Genomic DNA, 18021 nt, shown 5'->3' on the forward strand with positions numbered 1-18021 from the left:
ATTTAAAACAAAATTATAGCATTATGCTACTCACTGATAACTGGTGGGTGGCCATTTTAAATATGGCTGGGCAATGTGGCAGCTAATGGAGATGTGATCACACGGAACTCTACAATGTTAAGAATTTTCAAGCAATTATTTTCTTGTTTGAAAATGTAGGACTTAATGGATTTCTGGAATTGACAAGATGACTATCTGTGTGTACTTTTAGTAACCACATTATTGTTATGTGCTGCAGAGCCCTAACGTTTGTTTATCCATTTGGCGCTACACTGAGTGTAATGAAGCCAGCCATTGCAGTGCTATCGACAGGTTCTGTGTGCTTTCCCCTCAACAGGCCAATCCTGGCATTCTACTATTCCAAGGTACTGTTTCAAATAATATATTTATAATATATGTAAAAATCTTGCATCAGTGCACACTTTAGTCCATACGACCTTACGTGTCATGGTTTTATCACACTTTTGTATCAATATTTTTCCATTAGAGATTCCTATGTCTCGTTTATAATGGAAATTCTCCTGCCAGTGGTAGCACCTCAGTTTTCCATCTCCCTGTACTCCAGAAAAACTCCAATGCTCCAACCAACTCTACTCTCTGCTTCCCAAATTGTGACAGTTTTGCTATTTAATTATAAATAATATAAAATCAAAGTATTGTACAAAAATAAGGACCCAATATATGACTTCAGAATGAGGACTGAATCCTATCTGCATGCCCTGGTCCAGTTGTCCCCCGCACTCTAACTCCATTATTTCAAGACTACTTAACTCCTCATGTGCAATGCCATGGGAGATGAAGTAATATGTTAGAGTTTTGCAGCTTTAATTACACTGCCCATTTCTGGGAAACCCGTGGTTAAAGGCACTGTGTTGAAGTGATGCTAATCAATGAACTAGCACTATTGCAATATCTATTGAGCTACTTGCATCCTGTCCCTTGAAATTACTGGAAAATATATTTTTCCTCTGCTATTATTAGTGGTTATAATGCATCTGAGAAAAAAATCATTCCAACAAAACTCATGTTTTTTTGGTTGCCTTCATTTTCATTCTAAATAGTTTTAAATTGTCTGTATAAAGTTTGTCAGATCTCAAGTTTCACATTGGCTGGAAGTGTCTTTCCCTTCAATTATAATATATTGAAAAAAATTGCTGCAATTTGTGAAACTGAGCAAACCAAATATTTTCAGAATTTTATTTCTATTAGACTATCTGCCTTCATGTAACTTGTATTGTTTTGGTTGGCGAACACCACAGTGATTAATGAGGATGGTAAAAACTGCCATTCATATAGTGCTCCTTTTATCTCATGTCTCCAAGCTCTTTACAAGGCAGAGAGGTGGACACCGAGCAGAAAAAGGGAAGATTTGAGCAAGGGGAGACGAGGTGGAAGAGATGTATTTTAAGAGACTTTGAAAGGCAAAGAGTAAGGTCACATGGCAAAGTAGTTTTGCAAATGAATTCTAGAAAACTGAGGCAGAGTGACTGAAAATATGCTGTAGACGATGGAGTGCAGGGAATAGGGAATAAACGAATCCAGAATCGAAATAGCAGAGAGTGTACGTTGGAGACAATTCCTCAAATAGGATAGAAGTAGCTATCTAAGAACACTGCTGAAATCAAACTATGACTTTCTTCAATAATTTTACTGCAGGTATTTTTCTTTCCAAATTACTAACACTGCTTCTTCTTGCATATAAATTTCTTAATTTTCCAAGGGACGAGCATGTCCTGGAATGATCACCAACCCTGCCCACAGAATAATAGCCCATTCTTTTGGTCTTTGATTACCGCAGTCAGAAGGGGAACCACATAATTTGAAAAATGTGTTTCTTTGGTGTCACTGGCAAGACCGGCATTTATTGCCCATCCCTAATTGCCCTTGCGAAGGTGGTGGTGGTGAGCCGTCACCTTCAACCGCTGCAGGCCATGTGGTGAAGGTACTCCCCTAGTGCTGTTGGGAGGGAATTCCAAGATTTTGACCCAGTGACAATGAAGCAACGGGAATATATTTCCAAGTTAGGAGCAGAGCTTGCAGGAATAACTCCTGTAGAGGGCCCCAAACCTTTAGAGCTGGGCCTGTCTCCCGGTTTTAGCATTTAAAACATTAATAATGAATGAAAAATTTACAGAAACTGCTTATTGTCAAAATAGTTTGCAAGGATAAAATGTAAGACATTACTGATAATTCATAATTAAAATGTCCAGAACATAGAATCACCTCCAACTACTTGAAAATTTATTTAAAAAACATTACAGAATAATTTAGCTATACATTATTAAATTTCTGTGTAGGGCTTACACTTCCTGTCCACGAAATTTACTGTTGTCACAATTTTTGGTATGGCCTCAAAATCAACAAATACCTTTCAATTTTGCCAAGTCAAATGTCACTATAATGGCCCGGATTTTGCGGTAGAAATAACAGTGAGGCTATCAGCGTTCACCGTTATTAAGGTCTAAATCATACTGCATATGCACAGTTAAAGGCAGAAATCAGGAAGTTGCTGTCCGAGTTGCCCTGCTCCTCCAGAAGCTGCACTACACCGGTACCTCACCGACCTGCGACAGAACACCATCAGTGGCAGGCAGGGATAAAAGCAGGAGCACCCCACGCGCGGCGCCAACGCGACCCACGAGAGAACACCATCAGCTAGTCATTACAGGGGGTGGTGTGACGGAATCAAGGAGGGCGACTGGATCAACGTCATCGGTGTCCAGGTAGCCGATTGGAGCGGAACAAGACCAGCGGCAGGGTGGGGACCCAGGTGGAGGTGGAGGGGCGAGGCCAGGAGATCGAGACCGGTGGGGAGCGGGGATCGGAGGTGGCGAGGCCAGGAGATCGAGACTGGTGGGGAAAGGAGATCAAGACTGGCAGGAAGTGGTGATCGGAGGCAGCGGAGGTCGGGACCGGCGGGGAGCAGCGATCAGAGGCGGTGTGGAGTGGAGGTCAGGACCGGCGATCGGAGGCAGCGAGGCCAGGAGATCGAGACCGGCGGGGAGAGGCGATCAGAAGTGGTGAGCAGTGGAGTTACGACGAGGTCGGGGCCCAGGAGCGGCAGGGTGGGGGCTCAGAAGCGAGAGTGGCACAGAGTATACCAGGGAAGGTGCAGTATGGGCAAAAAGCTAGGCCGTGAGGCCCACACTGCAATCTATAAATCCAAGGGACAATAGGAGTATGTGTGTGTAATAGGCCCATGCAATGGAGCTTGGTCTCCAGTCGTCTTGGATCTGCTTGCCATTGGACCAAGACCTTGCTCTGTCTAGCCCGTGTGGTGGCTGGTGTGCAACAGCCACCCCACATTAAAATAATTCACGCACAGGCATCTTCCAACCTTCAAAATGAAGTTCGGGACCGGGTTCAGGTCCTTCATGGAAATACCTAAGAACTCATTTTTTGATGTCTCACCGAGGAACTGCATATTACTATACTATACTATACATGAAAGGGAGTTAAGTTGCAGTACTTGCCCACTAAACATGCCAGAAAAAGATAGGGCTTGTCTATTCAAGTGTAGGTGAATTTTTAACAGTATGATAAGTCTTCTTACTACCAAATAACCTCTCTGACACTGAAAATTAATTTTGCAAGTGTAGAGTCACTTTCCTTCAGATTTTAATTATTGTTGGAGATTTTTTTAAATTAAACTTTTTCCCTCTATCTTTTATCTCTTTTTCTCTCAATCTCATCTTTCTTTCCTTCTCTCCATTTTGCTTTCTGTACATAATCCAATCCTCTCTGGCTACTGGTATGGTGCTGGAGGACTGCTAATCTTGTTTAAAAAGGGAGAAAGGGATAGACTGAGTAATTACAGGCCAGTCAGCCTAACCTCAGTGGTGGGAAATTTATTGGAAAAAATTCTGAGGGACAGGATAAATCTTCATTTAGAAAGACATGGCTCTTGATAAGGTCCCATATGGCAGACTGGTCACGAAAGTAATAGCCTAGGGGATCCAAGGCAAAGTGGCAAGTTGGATCCAAAATTGGTTCAGAGTACAGGATGATGGTCGATGGATGTTTTTGTGACTGTTTCCAGTGGGGTTCTGCAGGCCTCATTACTAGGGCCCTTGCTTTTTGTGGTATATATCAATAATTTGGATTTGAATTTAGGGAGTATGATTAAGAAGTTTGCAGATGATACAAAAATTGTCCGTGTGACAGATAATGAAAAAGAAAGCTGTAGACTGCAGGAAGATATCAATGTACTAGTCAGGTGGGCAGAACAGTGGCAAATGGAATTCAATCTGGAGAAGTGTGAGGTAATCCATTTGGGAAGGGCTAACAAGGCAAGGGAATCATCATCATCATACACAATAAATGGTTAGAAACTGAGAAGTGTAGAGGACCAGAGGGACCTTGGAGTGCATGTCCATAGATCCCTGAAGGTAGCAGGATAGGTAGATAAGGTGATTAAGGCGGCATTAGGGTTACTTGCCTTTTTTAGCCGAGGTATTGAATATAAGAGCAGGGAGGTTATGCTTCAACTGTATAAAACACTAGTTAGGCCACAGCTAGAGTACTGTATGCAGTTCTGGTCACCACATTACAGGAAAGATGTGATTGCACTAGAAAGGGTACAGAGGAGATTTATGAGAATGTTGCCTGGACTGGAGAATTTTAGCTATGAGGAAAGATTGGATAGGTTGGGGTTGTTTTCTTTAGAACAGAGGAGGCTGAGGAGAGACCTAATTGAGGTACATAAAATTATGAGGGGCCTAGATAGAGTGGCTAGGAAGGACCTATTCTTCTTAGCAGAGGGGTCAATAACCAGAGGGGATAGATTTAAAGTAAGTGGTAGGAAGTTTAGAGGGTATTTGAGGAGAATTTTTTTCACCCAGATGATGGTGGGTGTCTGGATCTGGGTGCTTGAAGGGGTGGTAGAGGCAGAAACCCTTATAGCATTTAAAAAGTACTTGGATATGTACTAAAGTGCCATAATCTACAAGGCTACAGGCCAAGTGGAAAGTGTGATTAGGCTGGATAGCTCTTTGTCGGCCGGCACGGACATGATAGGCCGAATGGCCGCCTTCTGTGCTGTAAATTTCTATAATTTGGTATTGAATTAAATATTCTAAGTGGTTTAGACTCTGTGCATCTCTTTAATGATTCTTCAATCTGATTGGTTAAGGAGATACACAGTTTCTTGGCCTGTTCACACAGGTCTCAGATCTCCTGTGGAGGGTGCTGAGCTATTTTTGATTTCTAATAACCGCTACTTCCAGAAAGTCTGTGGGCTAGCATCATTCACTCGTCGCTGATCGCAAAATCCGGGCCAATAAGTGCAGGCTCTGGCAACCAGATCACTCGGCGAAGTGAGTTTCTGAAGTCTCTCTCCCAACTCTGCAACCAAAATAACTTTTATTAGTCCCATACTATGGGTGGGCAACAGCATGGGCAATTTACTAATTTTTAAATAATTAAAAAAAAATTAAACAAAAATTTCACGGAACAAAACCTTGAGTTTCTACCAATTTTTAAAATAGATTTTTTTTGTGTTGTTCATCACCAAAGTACCTTAATTGCATAATAACATATGCACAATCTTCGACTCAGGAGAGTTGAGAACTCTGCATATACTCTTTCAGAGAGATAAGCAGCAGCTTACTGTTGTTTTAAAGAACCTATCTTTAAAAATAAATCAAGGTGCTCCTTTGCCTATTGCCCGATTGTAGAGCCAGTGATAGATTAACGAAAGCTAGATGTTTTCATTTTCCGACAAGGCCAATTAGCAACCAATAGAAAGTAGGAAAGTGTCACTTTTGCCTACAAATGCCATCTTGGATTGATCACCGTATCGTTTCTTGCCGTTTATAGAGGAAGTTTAGGTTTCAGCTGATGCATACTGTGTGGCATTTTCCGGTGGTCCTTTCTGCCAGGGGGATACATCAAATTCTTTTAGGCGAAATACTTAAAACATATTCATACTTGTTAATGCAATTGAGAGAGGCAGATAGAGCTCATCATATATCAGAATAATGACAGACTACAAATTGTCCTGATCATTGAAAAATGTGAAATTTGTCAACAGCTCCAGGGTGGAAAGTTGGCTGTGCTGGGATCTTGTCACATGATCAGTGACCAGTACTTCGACAAAGAAGAAAATGGCAAAATCATGGTATGTTCTTGTGAGATCAATTCTTTAATTATTTAATTGATAAATGTTAACTTTATTTTGCGCACTGTTTCTCTCTCTTCTCTGATTCAAAATGTTCAGTTTTACTCCAGGGGTCTTGTTGTTGGAGAAACAATGATATAGCAAAAGGATAAAAGTGGAAACCAACTGACACAGTAATATTCAGAACTGCATAAAGAATGAGGAATGAGTGGACTATGTATTTATTTGGATTTATTTTCAACAAAACCTGTGCGTGCAAGTTGTTTGCCTAATTTAATTACACATTTATGTTTGAGAAAATGTTTACTCGCTTTGTAATTTCTATTATTTGTTAAACCTATCACTTCTCCGATTTAGTGTCCTAGATACCTGTAGTTTGTTTCTCTGCAGATGAAGATGGTAATTTAGCAAGAATCCAACTGAGTATAATACAGGTGCAGCGTCGAAAATCCGGAGTTCCGGAATCCGGACTCCAGACTGATCGGTGGCAGGGTCGTCCGGAATCCAGATTCTCCGGCCGCCGATCGCCTTGCCCTGCCCTGCCCTGTCAGTGCCCTTACCTCGCCCTGCTCGCCGCCGCTGCCCTTACCTCGGGGCTTCCACCCGCACCTGGGCTCAGGTGTTTCCGGATTTGTGACGTCAGAAAGATGAAGGATAGTCCGGAAAAGCCCGGAATCCGAAATGGCCTCCGTCCCGAGGGTTCCGGATTCTCGACGCTGCACCTGTTACTGTACAATTCAGTAACTGGCTCACATTCCTTACAAAGATAATTTAAGAATATCTAAGTCCTATTTCAAGAGCTATAGGTCTGATTTTCTGAGTACGCACTGCTGGTCACCCATACTGAGAAATTGCAGGTGCCCTGCCCATGATGCCCATTGATTGCAATGGATGGAAAATTGTGGGCAGCACGCTTGTGATATTCTCCTACCCCAGCTAGCAGGCGAGGCAACTGCATGCAAAGCATACTTAGATACGAACATATGAAATAGGAGCAGGAGTAGGCCATACGGCCCCTCGAGCCTCTCCGTTCACTAATATCATGGCTAATCTGATCTTGGCCTCAACTCCACTTTCCTGCCTGTTCCCCATAACCCTTGACTGCCCTGTACTTGGAAAACAATCTGTGCTTTTTCTTATTCCAAAAGCAATAACCTTCTATTTCCTTCTAAATGATGTATTGAATAAGGTTCCTTTTCAGAGTTAATCCGTTCCATAGCTTATCAGTTGTAAGCATAAAGAATTACTATTTAGACTTGGTTTAGTACATGGTTTCTTTAGTTTATCTCCCTCCACCTGGCTTTGCACAAGATAGCTCTCTGCATCTGTGTTATTGATTCATTTCTTGTTTTAACAACTTAGATCATTGACTTCCCCAGAGAGCTTCTGGCTCCCTGAACTTGCGGGTTTTCAGCTCAAGTGATACTATAATAAACAATTTTACCATAAAGCTACTTGGATGTCTGGAATAGCTCTATATTACCCCCTTGGACTAATTAAAATCTAGTATTTTGCCAATTTTAAATATTTTTTTTAAACCACGGTCCCAGCAGTGATGCGTTATCGTGTCTGGACATAATCGAGTTGTTGATGCCACCAATGCAGTCTATCTGGCCGATCCCACAGTCTAGACGATCTCACAATATCGGTCATATCTCCTCTTATCAGATTTGTTACCAGGTCCTTATTCAGCTCTACAAAAGCAACATACTACGGATGCTGGAAATCATAAAATAAAAACAGAAAATACTGGAAATAATCAGCAGGTCAGGCAGCATCTGGAGAGAGAAACAGAGTTAATGTTTCAGGTCGATGACCTTTCGTCTGAAGGGAAGGTCATCGACCTGAAACATTAACTCAGTTTCTGTCTCCACAGATGCTGCCTGACCCACTGAGTATTCCCAGCATTTTCTATTTTTATTCCTTATTCAGCTCTCTTGAATTTACTGATACAGTCAGCCCTGGCGATCCAATCCATAATTCACCTTACAGCATAAAGCAGTTAAGCTGCCTTTTTACCCTCCCGATTCTAAGTTTAAGTCTGTGTCCCCTTGCAGAATCTGTGTTTGTGTTAATCGTATTTGTGTTTATCCTGTCTATACTTTTTAGAATCTTGAATACTTCTAGAAGATCACCTGAGACGACTTTCTCCAATGTAAACATTCCAAGCTTCTGCAACCTCTGCTCATAACTCCGCTATCTAATCCCAGTTATCAATTCAGTTGCCTTTCACACACTCTCACCAGTGCCTGGATATCTGCCTTATAATAGGATGTCCAGCATCATAAAATACTTCAAATGGGGCTGGACTGGCACTTTATACAAACTCCAATCACTTTTTGTGATATGTGCTGTATTCCTGTGGCTATCTGCCTTCTTTACTGCTGCACTACATGCTGGTGGCTTAAGTGATCTATTCGCCAGCATCCACAAGTCTTTGAAAGTGCCTGATCAGATGCATTCAGAAAAAAAGTCTATGACCAAGCTTGGACTCCTTAGATAATTTCAAAAACTTTATGCCGTGTTTTGCTGATTCTCCATCTCTTGTTCCCTTTGTCTCAGGATGTTGTTTTTCAATGGCTGACTACAAATGAAATCCAGTTGAACCAAATCGATGCAGAAGATCCAGAGGTAAACCAGTTATTTAGAGAAAATAGTGGGAAATGCTGCATTCCTCTTTTAAAAAGCTAGATAACTATGCACTCAATACAGTATGGAAAAAATAGTTCTCCTGAAAATCCATAAGCCTTATTGCTATAGGAATCACTAATTTTTAAAAAACTTTCATTTATGAAGCTCCTTTCACTGGATAAACTTGTTGATGGGTCCGCTCTATCACCAAGACCACCTACTTCCACCTCCGTAACATCGCCCGACTCTGACCCTGCCTCCGCTTATCTGCTGCTGAAACTTTCATCCATGCCTTTGTTATCTCTAGACTTGACTATTCCAATGCCTTCTTGCCCAACCTCCCATCTTCCACCCTATGTCAACTTGTGCTCATCCAAAACTCTGCTGCCTGATACTTAACTCGCTCCATTCACCTATCACCCCAGTGCTTACTGACCTATATTGCCTCCCGATCTGGCAATGCCTCAGTTTTAGAATTATGTAAAACTTGGTTTCAAATCCCTGCATGGCCTCTGTAACCTCCTCTAGCCCTACAAGCCTTTGCGATATCTGCGCTCCTCCAATTCTGGCCTCTTGCGCAACCCCAATTTTAAATCGCTCCACCATTGGCGGCCGTGCTTTCAGCTGCCTTGACCCTAATCTCTGGAATTCCCTCTCTAAACTTCTCCGCCTCTGTACTTCTCTCTCCCTTTAGGATGCTCCTTAAACCTTTTGGTCATCTGCCCTGATATCTCCTTTGATGACTCTGTCAAAAATGTTTTTATTGATATCGCTCTTGATAAGCACCTTGGGACGGTTTGCTACATTAAATGCGCTCTATGAATGTAAGTTGTTGTTGGGACAGCCATATAGTACAGCATCAATTCTTGCTTAATCACATTATACACAGGCAGAATCTAGTTGATCATCGCTGTTCACTGTGACACCCAGGGGGCACAAAACAAAAATGGAACCGAAAAAAAAATTTTGTCGGGGGTTGGTGGGTTGGAGGGATCTGTGTGTGTCACTTTAAAATATATTTGCTGCCAGAAGAGAATGTGTACCCATGTCAGGAACTACTTTTTATTAAAGCATAAATGTGGCGTTATTTAATTGAATGAAAACAAAGTTATTTTGTTCTGTGTTGTTACTCTTTTTGTATTATTGATGAAAAAACTCAATCATAAGATTTCAGATTACACCATGCTTCCAGATACAGCTAAACTATCTGAGAGACTGAGGGTATGTCTGCAGGAAGGGGATGAAAACCCACGAGATTTTACCACTCTATTTGACATGTCGGTCTTTAAACTGGACACAATGGCTCTTCCAAAAGTTATCACGTCAGTATCAGATAAAACTTGTTGAAAACAAAATGTATTGTATGTATATTTGAGATACGGATTTTAAGTAGGAGGAGAAACGAGGGGGTAGAATTTAAAATAACAGATTAATTGTATAATTTTAAAAAAAATAACCATTTCCTTCCTTTTTGTTTTTCCCCATGCCATGTACTATTTCCTAGCAGAGAGAATGGGCAGACAACTTTATTCCAGGTAGGTAACTGGATTGAACTAGTTGAGTGGTAGTCCAGCTTGTCAGCACATTAGGGTAGTAATGTGTTGTACCACAGAATGGGAGGATATGGCTTGACCTGTCCATAATTCCCCACAAGATGTATTCCTGATACTGTACAGGTAGGGAGCAAGGGGGGGAAATTTGAAATGTCAACCCAGATTGCTCTCGGAGAAACAGCCTATCCTCCTTTTAAAGTAGCCGATTGGAGCAGCATTTCAAAGACTTAGAATGAAGTTGTCTGCCCATTCTCTTTGCTAGGAAATAGTGTGTGGCATGGGGAAGAACAAAAAGTACAGAAACGTTTTTTTTTTAAATAAGTAATTAATTGTTTGGAATTATTGAATGTCAAACTTAAAACTTGCACAGCAATAAGTCTGCTTGCAAATGTTAAGCACTATTTGCCTTGAACTGAAATGTATTAATATAATTTCCTTTCCAGCTCAATTGGCATATATATTGCATCCTTAATAGTGAGATTCTTTCCTGAAATTATGCTGTTAAGAAATGTATTTCTACTTATTTGAAGTTCCTTGGTATCTGAATTAACTAGCCTTGCCTGCTTTGGTAATTGAAAATCATGACCGAAACAAAATTATTTTGCAAACTGCTGAAATGTAGGTCCTAGTGATGTGTGAATAATTAAACACTTTTTGTCATAGCTGGGTCACTTTATTTCATATGGTCTGCAATGTTTGTTGTCCTGCTACAGCCACCATTGCAATCTTACTGGGTTTTCATTGTTGTTGTGTTTCCAGGGCATATGAGCAACTGAATGTGAAACATGAATCACTACAACTGATACAACCTCAGTTTGAAACCCCGCTCCCTACATTGCAGCCAGCTGTAAGTACAAATCTGCAGTTTACGGAAAAGAATATTTGAAATAGCATCATCAAATGTGATGTTCTGTTATGCTACACTGTGTTCTCAATATGGTGATTCACTGATTCCCCTGATTTTAAAAATCAGCATTATAAGGAAACTTGTGCCCGGTTGTCTTATTGTCACAAAAGTGATGGTGAAAATGGTGGGATGGTAAGAAAGTGAAAATTATTTACTCTGAGAATGGTAGAGTTGCAACAGGTGTCCCGGTGGCAATATTGCCTCTTTGATAGTAATCCAGCACTCTTGTGGTCATAAGGCTATAATGGCAACAATGTGGGGAGAGTAATGTTAGGTCCAATATATTGAGATTTCAAGGCCTAATTTGCACATCAAAAATACAAACCATTGCCAGTTACATAATTGCACCATTCTAATGTTATCAGTGTGGGTAACATCTACTGTGGTGCGGTACATGAGCATATATGCATTAATTGTTACTATTCGACAGGTCTTTCCTCCCTCCTTTCGAGAGTTACCAGCACCGACCTTGGACCTCTTTGATCTTGATGAAACATTTTCATCCGAGAAAGTCAGACTTGCTCAACTGACTAACAAATGTGAGCAAATAATTTATTTTGTAATTGACTAATTCATTCTTATTTCTAAGCCACTGTTCTCAAGTACGTGTTTTACATTTTGAACATCTGCCGCTTTTTCTGATTGTGTAAATTTCAGATAAATATTGTCCATGATGGGGGTTTTCTTGAATTTAAAAAAAGGCCACCAGTGCTGCACTAATGGAGGAGAGTATCAAACAAGGTTACTACTCCTAACTGCTATTCCGTGATCCTTGCTGCAAGGCCAAGGATGGGCAGTCTGTCACATACGTTCATTGTGAATTTGCTACACGTTGAGTAACTTCACTTTAAAAAAAACAAACCAGCTGAACTTGAATTATGCTGGCAGGGGATGCCGACCATCCATCCAATTGGCTGCAGAAACTGTCGGTCCTAACCTTGCTACGTTCCCTATGACCATACTTCCCAGCTCTAGCCAGATCACTCTTGTGTTGTAGTGGTGGTCTTCACTGTTCAATAACCCGCTTGTACTGACTTTCTGGGGTGCTGCAGCATTCCCATTCCCCCATTTTCTTGGTCAGGAGATTTCTGGCCTGCTTAACTCTTCTTCTGCACTTTCAATAGGAGAGAGGGAAGGAGGGAAAGGGGTAAAGAGACTGGGTGAGGAGGAAAAAAAGAAAGTGTGTGAACCAGAAAAACAGAGAGTAAACCAAAAAGGGGGTGAGAGAGAGAGCGAGACCATGAGCATAAAGGAACATGTGAAAAGGAGACCGCATACTAGAATAAAGCAGATCTACCAGAAAAGAGTATGAGAACCAGGAATGAGAGAGAATGAAGCAGAGGAAACAGGGAGAATAAGAACAAACCAGAAAATGGGAGAGTGGGGAAAAGGAGATAGAGAACCAGAAAAAGGGTGGGGGAAGGAGAGAATGAAATCGAATAGGAGCAATGAGAGAGAGAAAATAAAAGATAAAGAAATGAGAGAGTGAGTACAAAGAATGAGAAAGAGAAAGATGACAAAGAATGCCCAGGGTGAAATGAGAAGAACATGCATTTAACTGGAGCCTTTTACAACCTCAGGATGTTCAAAGTCCTTCACATAAAATGAAGTGCTTTTGTAATGAAGGGAAGGAGAGAGAAATGTTTAAAAAATACATTATTTCAGGCAAATTTTTGGTGGACTCGGTCAGTTGTAAAAAGTTTTGAGGGCTGTGTTGATTATTTTTGCTTCTATATCTATTGCCTATGGTGACTGAGCTTCAAGCAGACGGGTTTAAAAAATAATTTTTGCTTCAGAGTTTCAGGATTTTGTTCCAACAAAATTAGGCATGCCCACCACTGAACGTATCAATCGAGCACAAGATCAGTTTCAATTGTGAAGTTCTACATGGTCAAATAGTCCACCAGTGCTCGCTGTTCAGGTTCATGCCGTTTAGACGAGGGACCAGAGGAATTGTACCTCCGTATTAGTGCTTTCAGAAGAATGGAAATATTTGGTGATACATATATGTTGTCTGTTATAGTGGGGTTAATTTAGAAAATAGATAATCCTAGACAAATGAAAGTGCTATCATTTTTAAATTTCATAGTGGCAGAAGGTGGGTAGTGGTGTTCCACAAGGATCAGTGCTGGGACCCCTGTTGTTCACAATTTATATTAACGATTTAGACTTTGGAATCAAAAACACAATTTCTAAATCTGCAGATGACACCAAATTGTGTGTGGGGTGGGGGGGAGTGGGAGATAGTTAATACTGAGAAGGACTGCAACAAATTACATTAATAAAAATGCAGAATGGGCAAATAATTGGCAAATTCAATTCATTACAGATAAATATGAGGTACTCTATTACATTTTGGTAGGAAGAATAGGGAGGTCACTTATTACTTGGGAGGATGTCGGTCTAGGTGGGGTAAAGGAGCAGAGGGATCTCTGAGTACAAACACAAATCACTAAAAATAACGACACAAGGGCATTAAAAAAGGAAATCAGGCACTAGGGTTTATTTCTAGAGGGATAGAATTGAAAAGTGGCGAAGTTATGCTAAACTTGTGACAAACCTTGGTTAGACCACACAGAGTACTGCGAACCGTTCTGGTCGCCATATTATAAAAAGGATAGAGAGGCACTGGAGAGGATGCAGAGAAGATTTACAAGGATAATAGCAGAAATGCAAGGGTATACCTATCAGGAATAGATGAACAAGCTGGGTCTCTTTTTGCTTGAAAAAAAGGCTGAGGGGGCGACCTAATTGAGGTCTTTACAATGATGATAGGTTTTGAGAGAGTGGATAGAGAGAGAATGTTTCTACTTGGGGCCATCAATATAAGATAGTCACCAATAAATCAAATAGGGAATTCAGAAGAAACTTCTTTACCCAGAGAGTGGTGAGAATATGGAACTTGCTATCATAGGGAATAGTTGAGGCAAATAGTATCGATGCATTTAAGGGAAGGCTAGATAAGCATATGAGGGAGAAGGAAATAGAGGGTTATGCTGATAGATTTAGATGAGGAAAGACGGAGGAGACTCATGTGGAGCATAAACACCGGCATGGACTGGTTGGGCCGAATGGCCTGTTTCTGTGCCGTATATCCTATGTAAATGAGAATTGTATGTGTATAATATATTTTAATGGTAATTATTGTCCAGTTTTGAAAATTCATAGAGGAAAATTGCAAAATTGTAAAACTGACTGTCATGATATGGTCTGGAAATTTAAAAGGAATTTGGTACTGTTTCCTTTGGACAAGTGACCTTTTGCAACGTTTTTGTTCAGTCATCTATTTGGAGATGCACAATAATAGTCTGAGGTGACTAGTCCTCATTTTTCTTTAAATGTTTCCTCCTCCCTTCCTCTTTGGGGGAACTTCCTGGATTCAATTTGGCATCTTGCTCTGGTTTTCATGGCCACCCAACTAACTGCACAGTGTAATCCACTGAGGTGCTTTTGGGTCTGTGAGAAGTATGATAAACTGTTATATAATTGTACGCCATTTTTTTTTTTAAAAAGGGGAATTGGATATACCTCTATACATAAAGGCTAGGCCCATATAGCAGTGCCTGGTCTCTAGTTGTCCTGGACCCCCTTGCCACTGGACCAAGACCTCGCTCAGTTAAGCCCGTGTGGTAGCCGGCGCACAACGATCACCCCGCGTTAAAAGAAATCACGCACCGACATCTTCCACTCCCCTAACATGAAGTTCGGGACCTGGAATGTCAGAACCCTCATGGACAACCCCAACGGCGACAGACCGGAACGCCGCACCGCCATAGTTGCCCGGGAACTTAGACGCTTTGATATCGACGTCGCAGCCCTAAGCGAGACCCGGCGGGCAGGGGAAGGCCTGCTCAAGGAACAAGGTGGAGGTTACATCACCTTCTGGAAAGGGAAACCAGAGGCTGAATGCCGCCTCCACGGAGTCGGCTTCGCCATCAAAAACGAGCTGGTCGACCGCCTCAAAGACTTCCCCTGCGGGACTAACGAATGCCTCATGACGCTTCGACTCACCCTATCCTGGAACCAGTGCGCCGCAGTCATCAGTGCTTACGCCCCAACACTCGATGCAACAAATGAGGCCAAAGAGGGCTTTTACTCCAACCTCTCAAAATCCTTGACCTGCGTCCCCGCGGGCGACAGATTGATCCTCCTCGGCGACTTCAATGCCAGGATCGGCAGGGACACAGACCTCTGGGGAGGCGTGATTAGCAGAGAAGGGGGTAGGGAAAGCCAACTCCAGCGGTACCCTACTCCTGACAAAATGTCTAAAGCATGAATTTGTCATCACCAACACCTTGTTCCTCCAGAGGGACAAATACAAGGCATAAAGGAAAAATACACAGGGGAGTGAAACAAATCAGATAGATCTTTCAAAGAGCTAGCACAGGCACTGTAGGCCGAATGGCCTTCTGTGCTGTATGATTATGAAATATCTAGCGTGACAAGTTTTTTTTTGTCTTTTTACTGTGTCGAATTTCCTTGATTAACTATTGTTTGTAATATGATTTCACAATTCTGTCAATACAGGCCTGTTTGAGCTATTAACTTCGATTTTCTTTTATTTAGCTATATCAATGTTCAAATTTATGGATGAAATTGTTTTGTTGTCTAATCTAAATTGAATTCCTCTTTGTGTGAATTAATATGTCTAGATATAATATCCTCTCAGGATTATATCAGCTATTGGTCAGATATTTTGGAAAGCCATCAGCAGTTTCCAAACCAAGTTACTTAGAAATCTAGAGGCACTATTGAGTGCACATCCCACTTAGCCAAGTTCAGACAGAAGATTGATGACAGCCACATCTTTGGTATCTCCCTCCTCCCCACAAGGGTTTACAGCAGTGCCACTAGAGTTTAACCAGTTACAGTAATTAAGTTTACCAGCAGAGAATCCAAATTTATGAATTCAAACTCAACATAGCATTTAAGGGGAGGCTCGTTAAGCATATGAGGGAGAAGGGAATGAAGGGTTATGCTCATAGAGTTAGATGAGGAAAGACGGGAGGTGGCTCGAGTGGCGCTTAAACAGGTTGGGCTGAATGGCCTGTTTCTGTGCAGTATATCCTATGTAATATCAAGTTGTGAAATTGAATCCATAAATCTGCTCATTTATGAGCTGCCACCAGAAAAACAAAATGACAATGCAAGCTGCTGGATTGTCATAAAAACATAACTGGCTTACTAATGTCCTTTTAAGGAGTGAACCTGGTTTGGCCTACATGTGTCTCAAGTCCCTTGTGGTTGACTCTGGAAACAAATATGAATTTGGCAATATTATCCATATCCCAAAAACAAATACAAAGTAAACCTTGCGGCTTTTGTTTACAGATTAACTGCAGTCAAGTAGGGAGAATCCCAACAACAGGTTAACCCCTGCAGTTCCCATTAATGAGCCAGGCTAACTGGTTAATGAACAATGCCCTTGCGTATAGAGGACTTGCTTGACTCAGCCATTAGGTTACAAAGTCTGTCTGAGGGTTCTGATCTTCCATTGCCAGGCATGATAGTTTGGAGCAAATTTGACCTTGCTTATCTTCCACCGAGGAAGATTATCCTCTTCAACATATACTATTCTTCACTCCTGTGAGTGTAAAAGTGAGATGTTGCTATATTAAAACTGCACAGTAACAGCTTACAGTATGTTAATCAAATCGACACTGTATCTGTACTGATTGTTGTTTTCAGGTACTGATGATGATCTCGAATTCTATGTTCGAAAGTGTGGTGACATTCTTGGTGTATCAAATAGACAAGATAGTCGAGATGCAAAAGACATTTTAGAGCACATCTTTTTCCAGGTGGTGGAATTTAAGAAGCTGAATCAGGTAAAATTTAAATATTTAAAACTTGCAGTGAAGAAGCTGTAAAAAAAACTTAGTCTTGCTATCAGAGCCCTTTTAAAATTGTGAACCATTAATGAAATATATGCCTTGTGTCCTATTGAAATCCTGTCAAATGCATTGCAGTGCTCTAGTGATTGCATTGTGTTTTCTCTACAGGAACATGACCTAGACACACACGATACTGGCATAATTACTTCGCAGAATAACTGAAATTGAGCAGCTGCACTACCACTGATATTCAGCACACCATCTCCTAGTGATGGAGATTTCAGCAGCACTTGGTTCTTCGACAACTTGTAACTTACAGAATGTTAAATTCCTTATTCAAAAATGTATATTTTTGTATTGAAAGGGTTAATCATTATTTGTCTGTATACAACTTCAAGGCATTTTATACACTGTGTATTGTTGCATTTAAGATTATGGTGAATTTATCCTATTATAAAACAATCTCATGCATGTAAATACCTCCAGTTACAAATTTGCACTTAACTTTAGGTCTCGGCTTAAAGCCCATCTCTGCATAGTATTTGATTTAGAATAAGTGACTAGTGCCTAGGTGAGAATTTTTATTTTCAAATTGCATATAATTTGTCTTGTACTTAAGCATTACTGTTTATCTATTCCCGTTGTGTTTCCCGTTTGTACTTCAATTTGTAAATAAAAGTTTTTTTAATATTACACATATGTTGAAGATATTTAAATGATTGCATTAAATATGGATATCTACAAGGGCAGAATTGGCCAGGAGTTCTGCTAACTTCTGCAATTACGTAAAATGTGGGACACTGGAAATTCAGTAATCTCAATATTTCAGGACACTGACTTCCATACAAGTTTTGTGAAAAAGTGGCTGCAATTTTTCTTGCCAATTTTGTCTTCTCGAAGTGGCAGCATCCTGAAATTCCATAGGAACTGGAGTCCCTCAAATCATTATTCCTATGCAATGGTTATTCAAGCATGGGA

General features: G+C 40.9%; 1 protein-coding gene across 2 annotated transcripts in view; it reads left to right on the plus strand.

Moving 5' to 3' along the window:
- Nucleotides 1–17738, plus strand: part of ift52 (intraflagellar transport 52 homolog (Chlamydomonas)) — a 35107-nt gene extending 17369 nt beyond the window's left edge. The window contains exons 7-14 of one of the 2 annotated variants that reach the window (XM_070896368.1): nucleotides 239–365; nucleotides 6032–6118; nucleotides 8681–8749; nucleotides 9917–10071; nucleotides 11062–11149; nucleotides 11640–11748; nucleotides 16898–17037; nucleotides 17212–17738. In XM_070896368.1, the coding sequence (XP_070752469.1) occupies nucleotides 239–365; nucleotides 6032–6118; nucleotides 8681–8749; nucleotides 9917–10071; nucleotides 11062–11149; nucleotides 11640–11748; nucleotides 16898–17037; nucleotides 17212–17265 (829 nt within the window). In that variant the 3' untranslated portion in view covers nucleotides 17266–17738. The remainder of the gene's footprint in view (nucleotides 1–238; nucleotides 366–6031; nucleotides 6119–8680; nucleotides 8750–9916; nucleotides 10072–11061; nucleotides 11150–11639; nucleotides 11749–16897; nucleotides 17038–17211) is intronic. The other variant, XM_070896369.1, reaches the window with a different exon arrangement.
- The last annotated feature ends 283 nt before the right edge of the window (nucleotides 17739–18021 follow it).

The sequence above is a fragment of the Pristiophorus japonicus genome, chromosome 12 (assembly GCF_044704955.1).
Source record: "Pristiophorus japonicus isolate sPriJap1 chromosome 12, sPriJap1.hap1, whole genome shotgun sequence".
NCBI classification, from domain to species: domain Eukaryota; kingdom Metazoa; phylum Chordata; class Chondrichthyes; family Pristiophoridae; genus Pristiophorus; species Pristiophorus japonicus.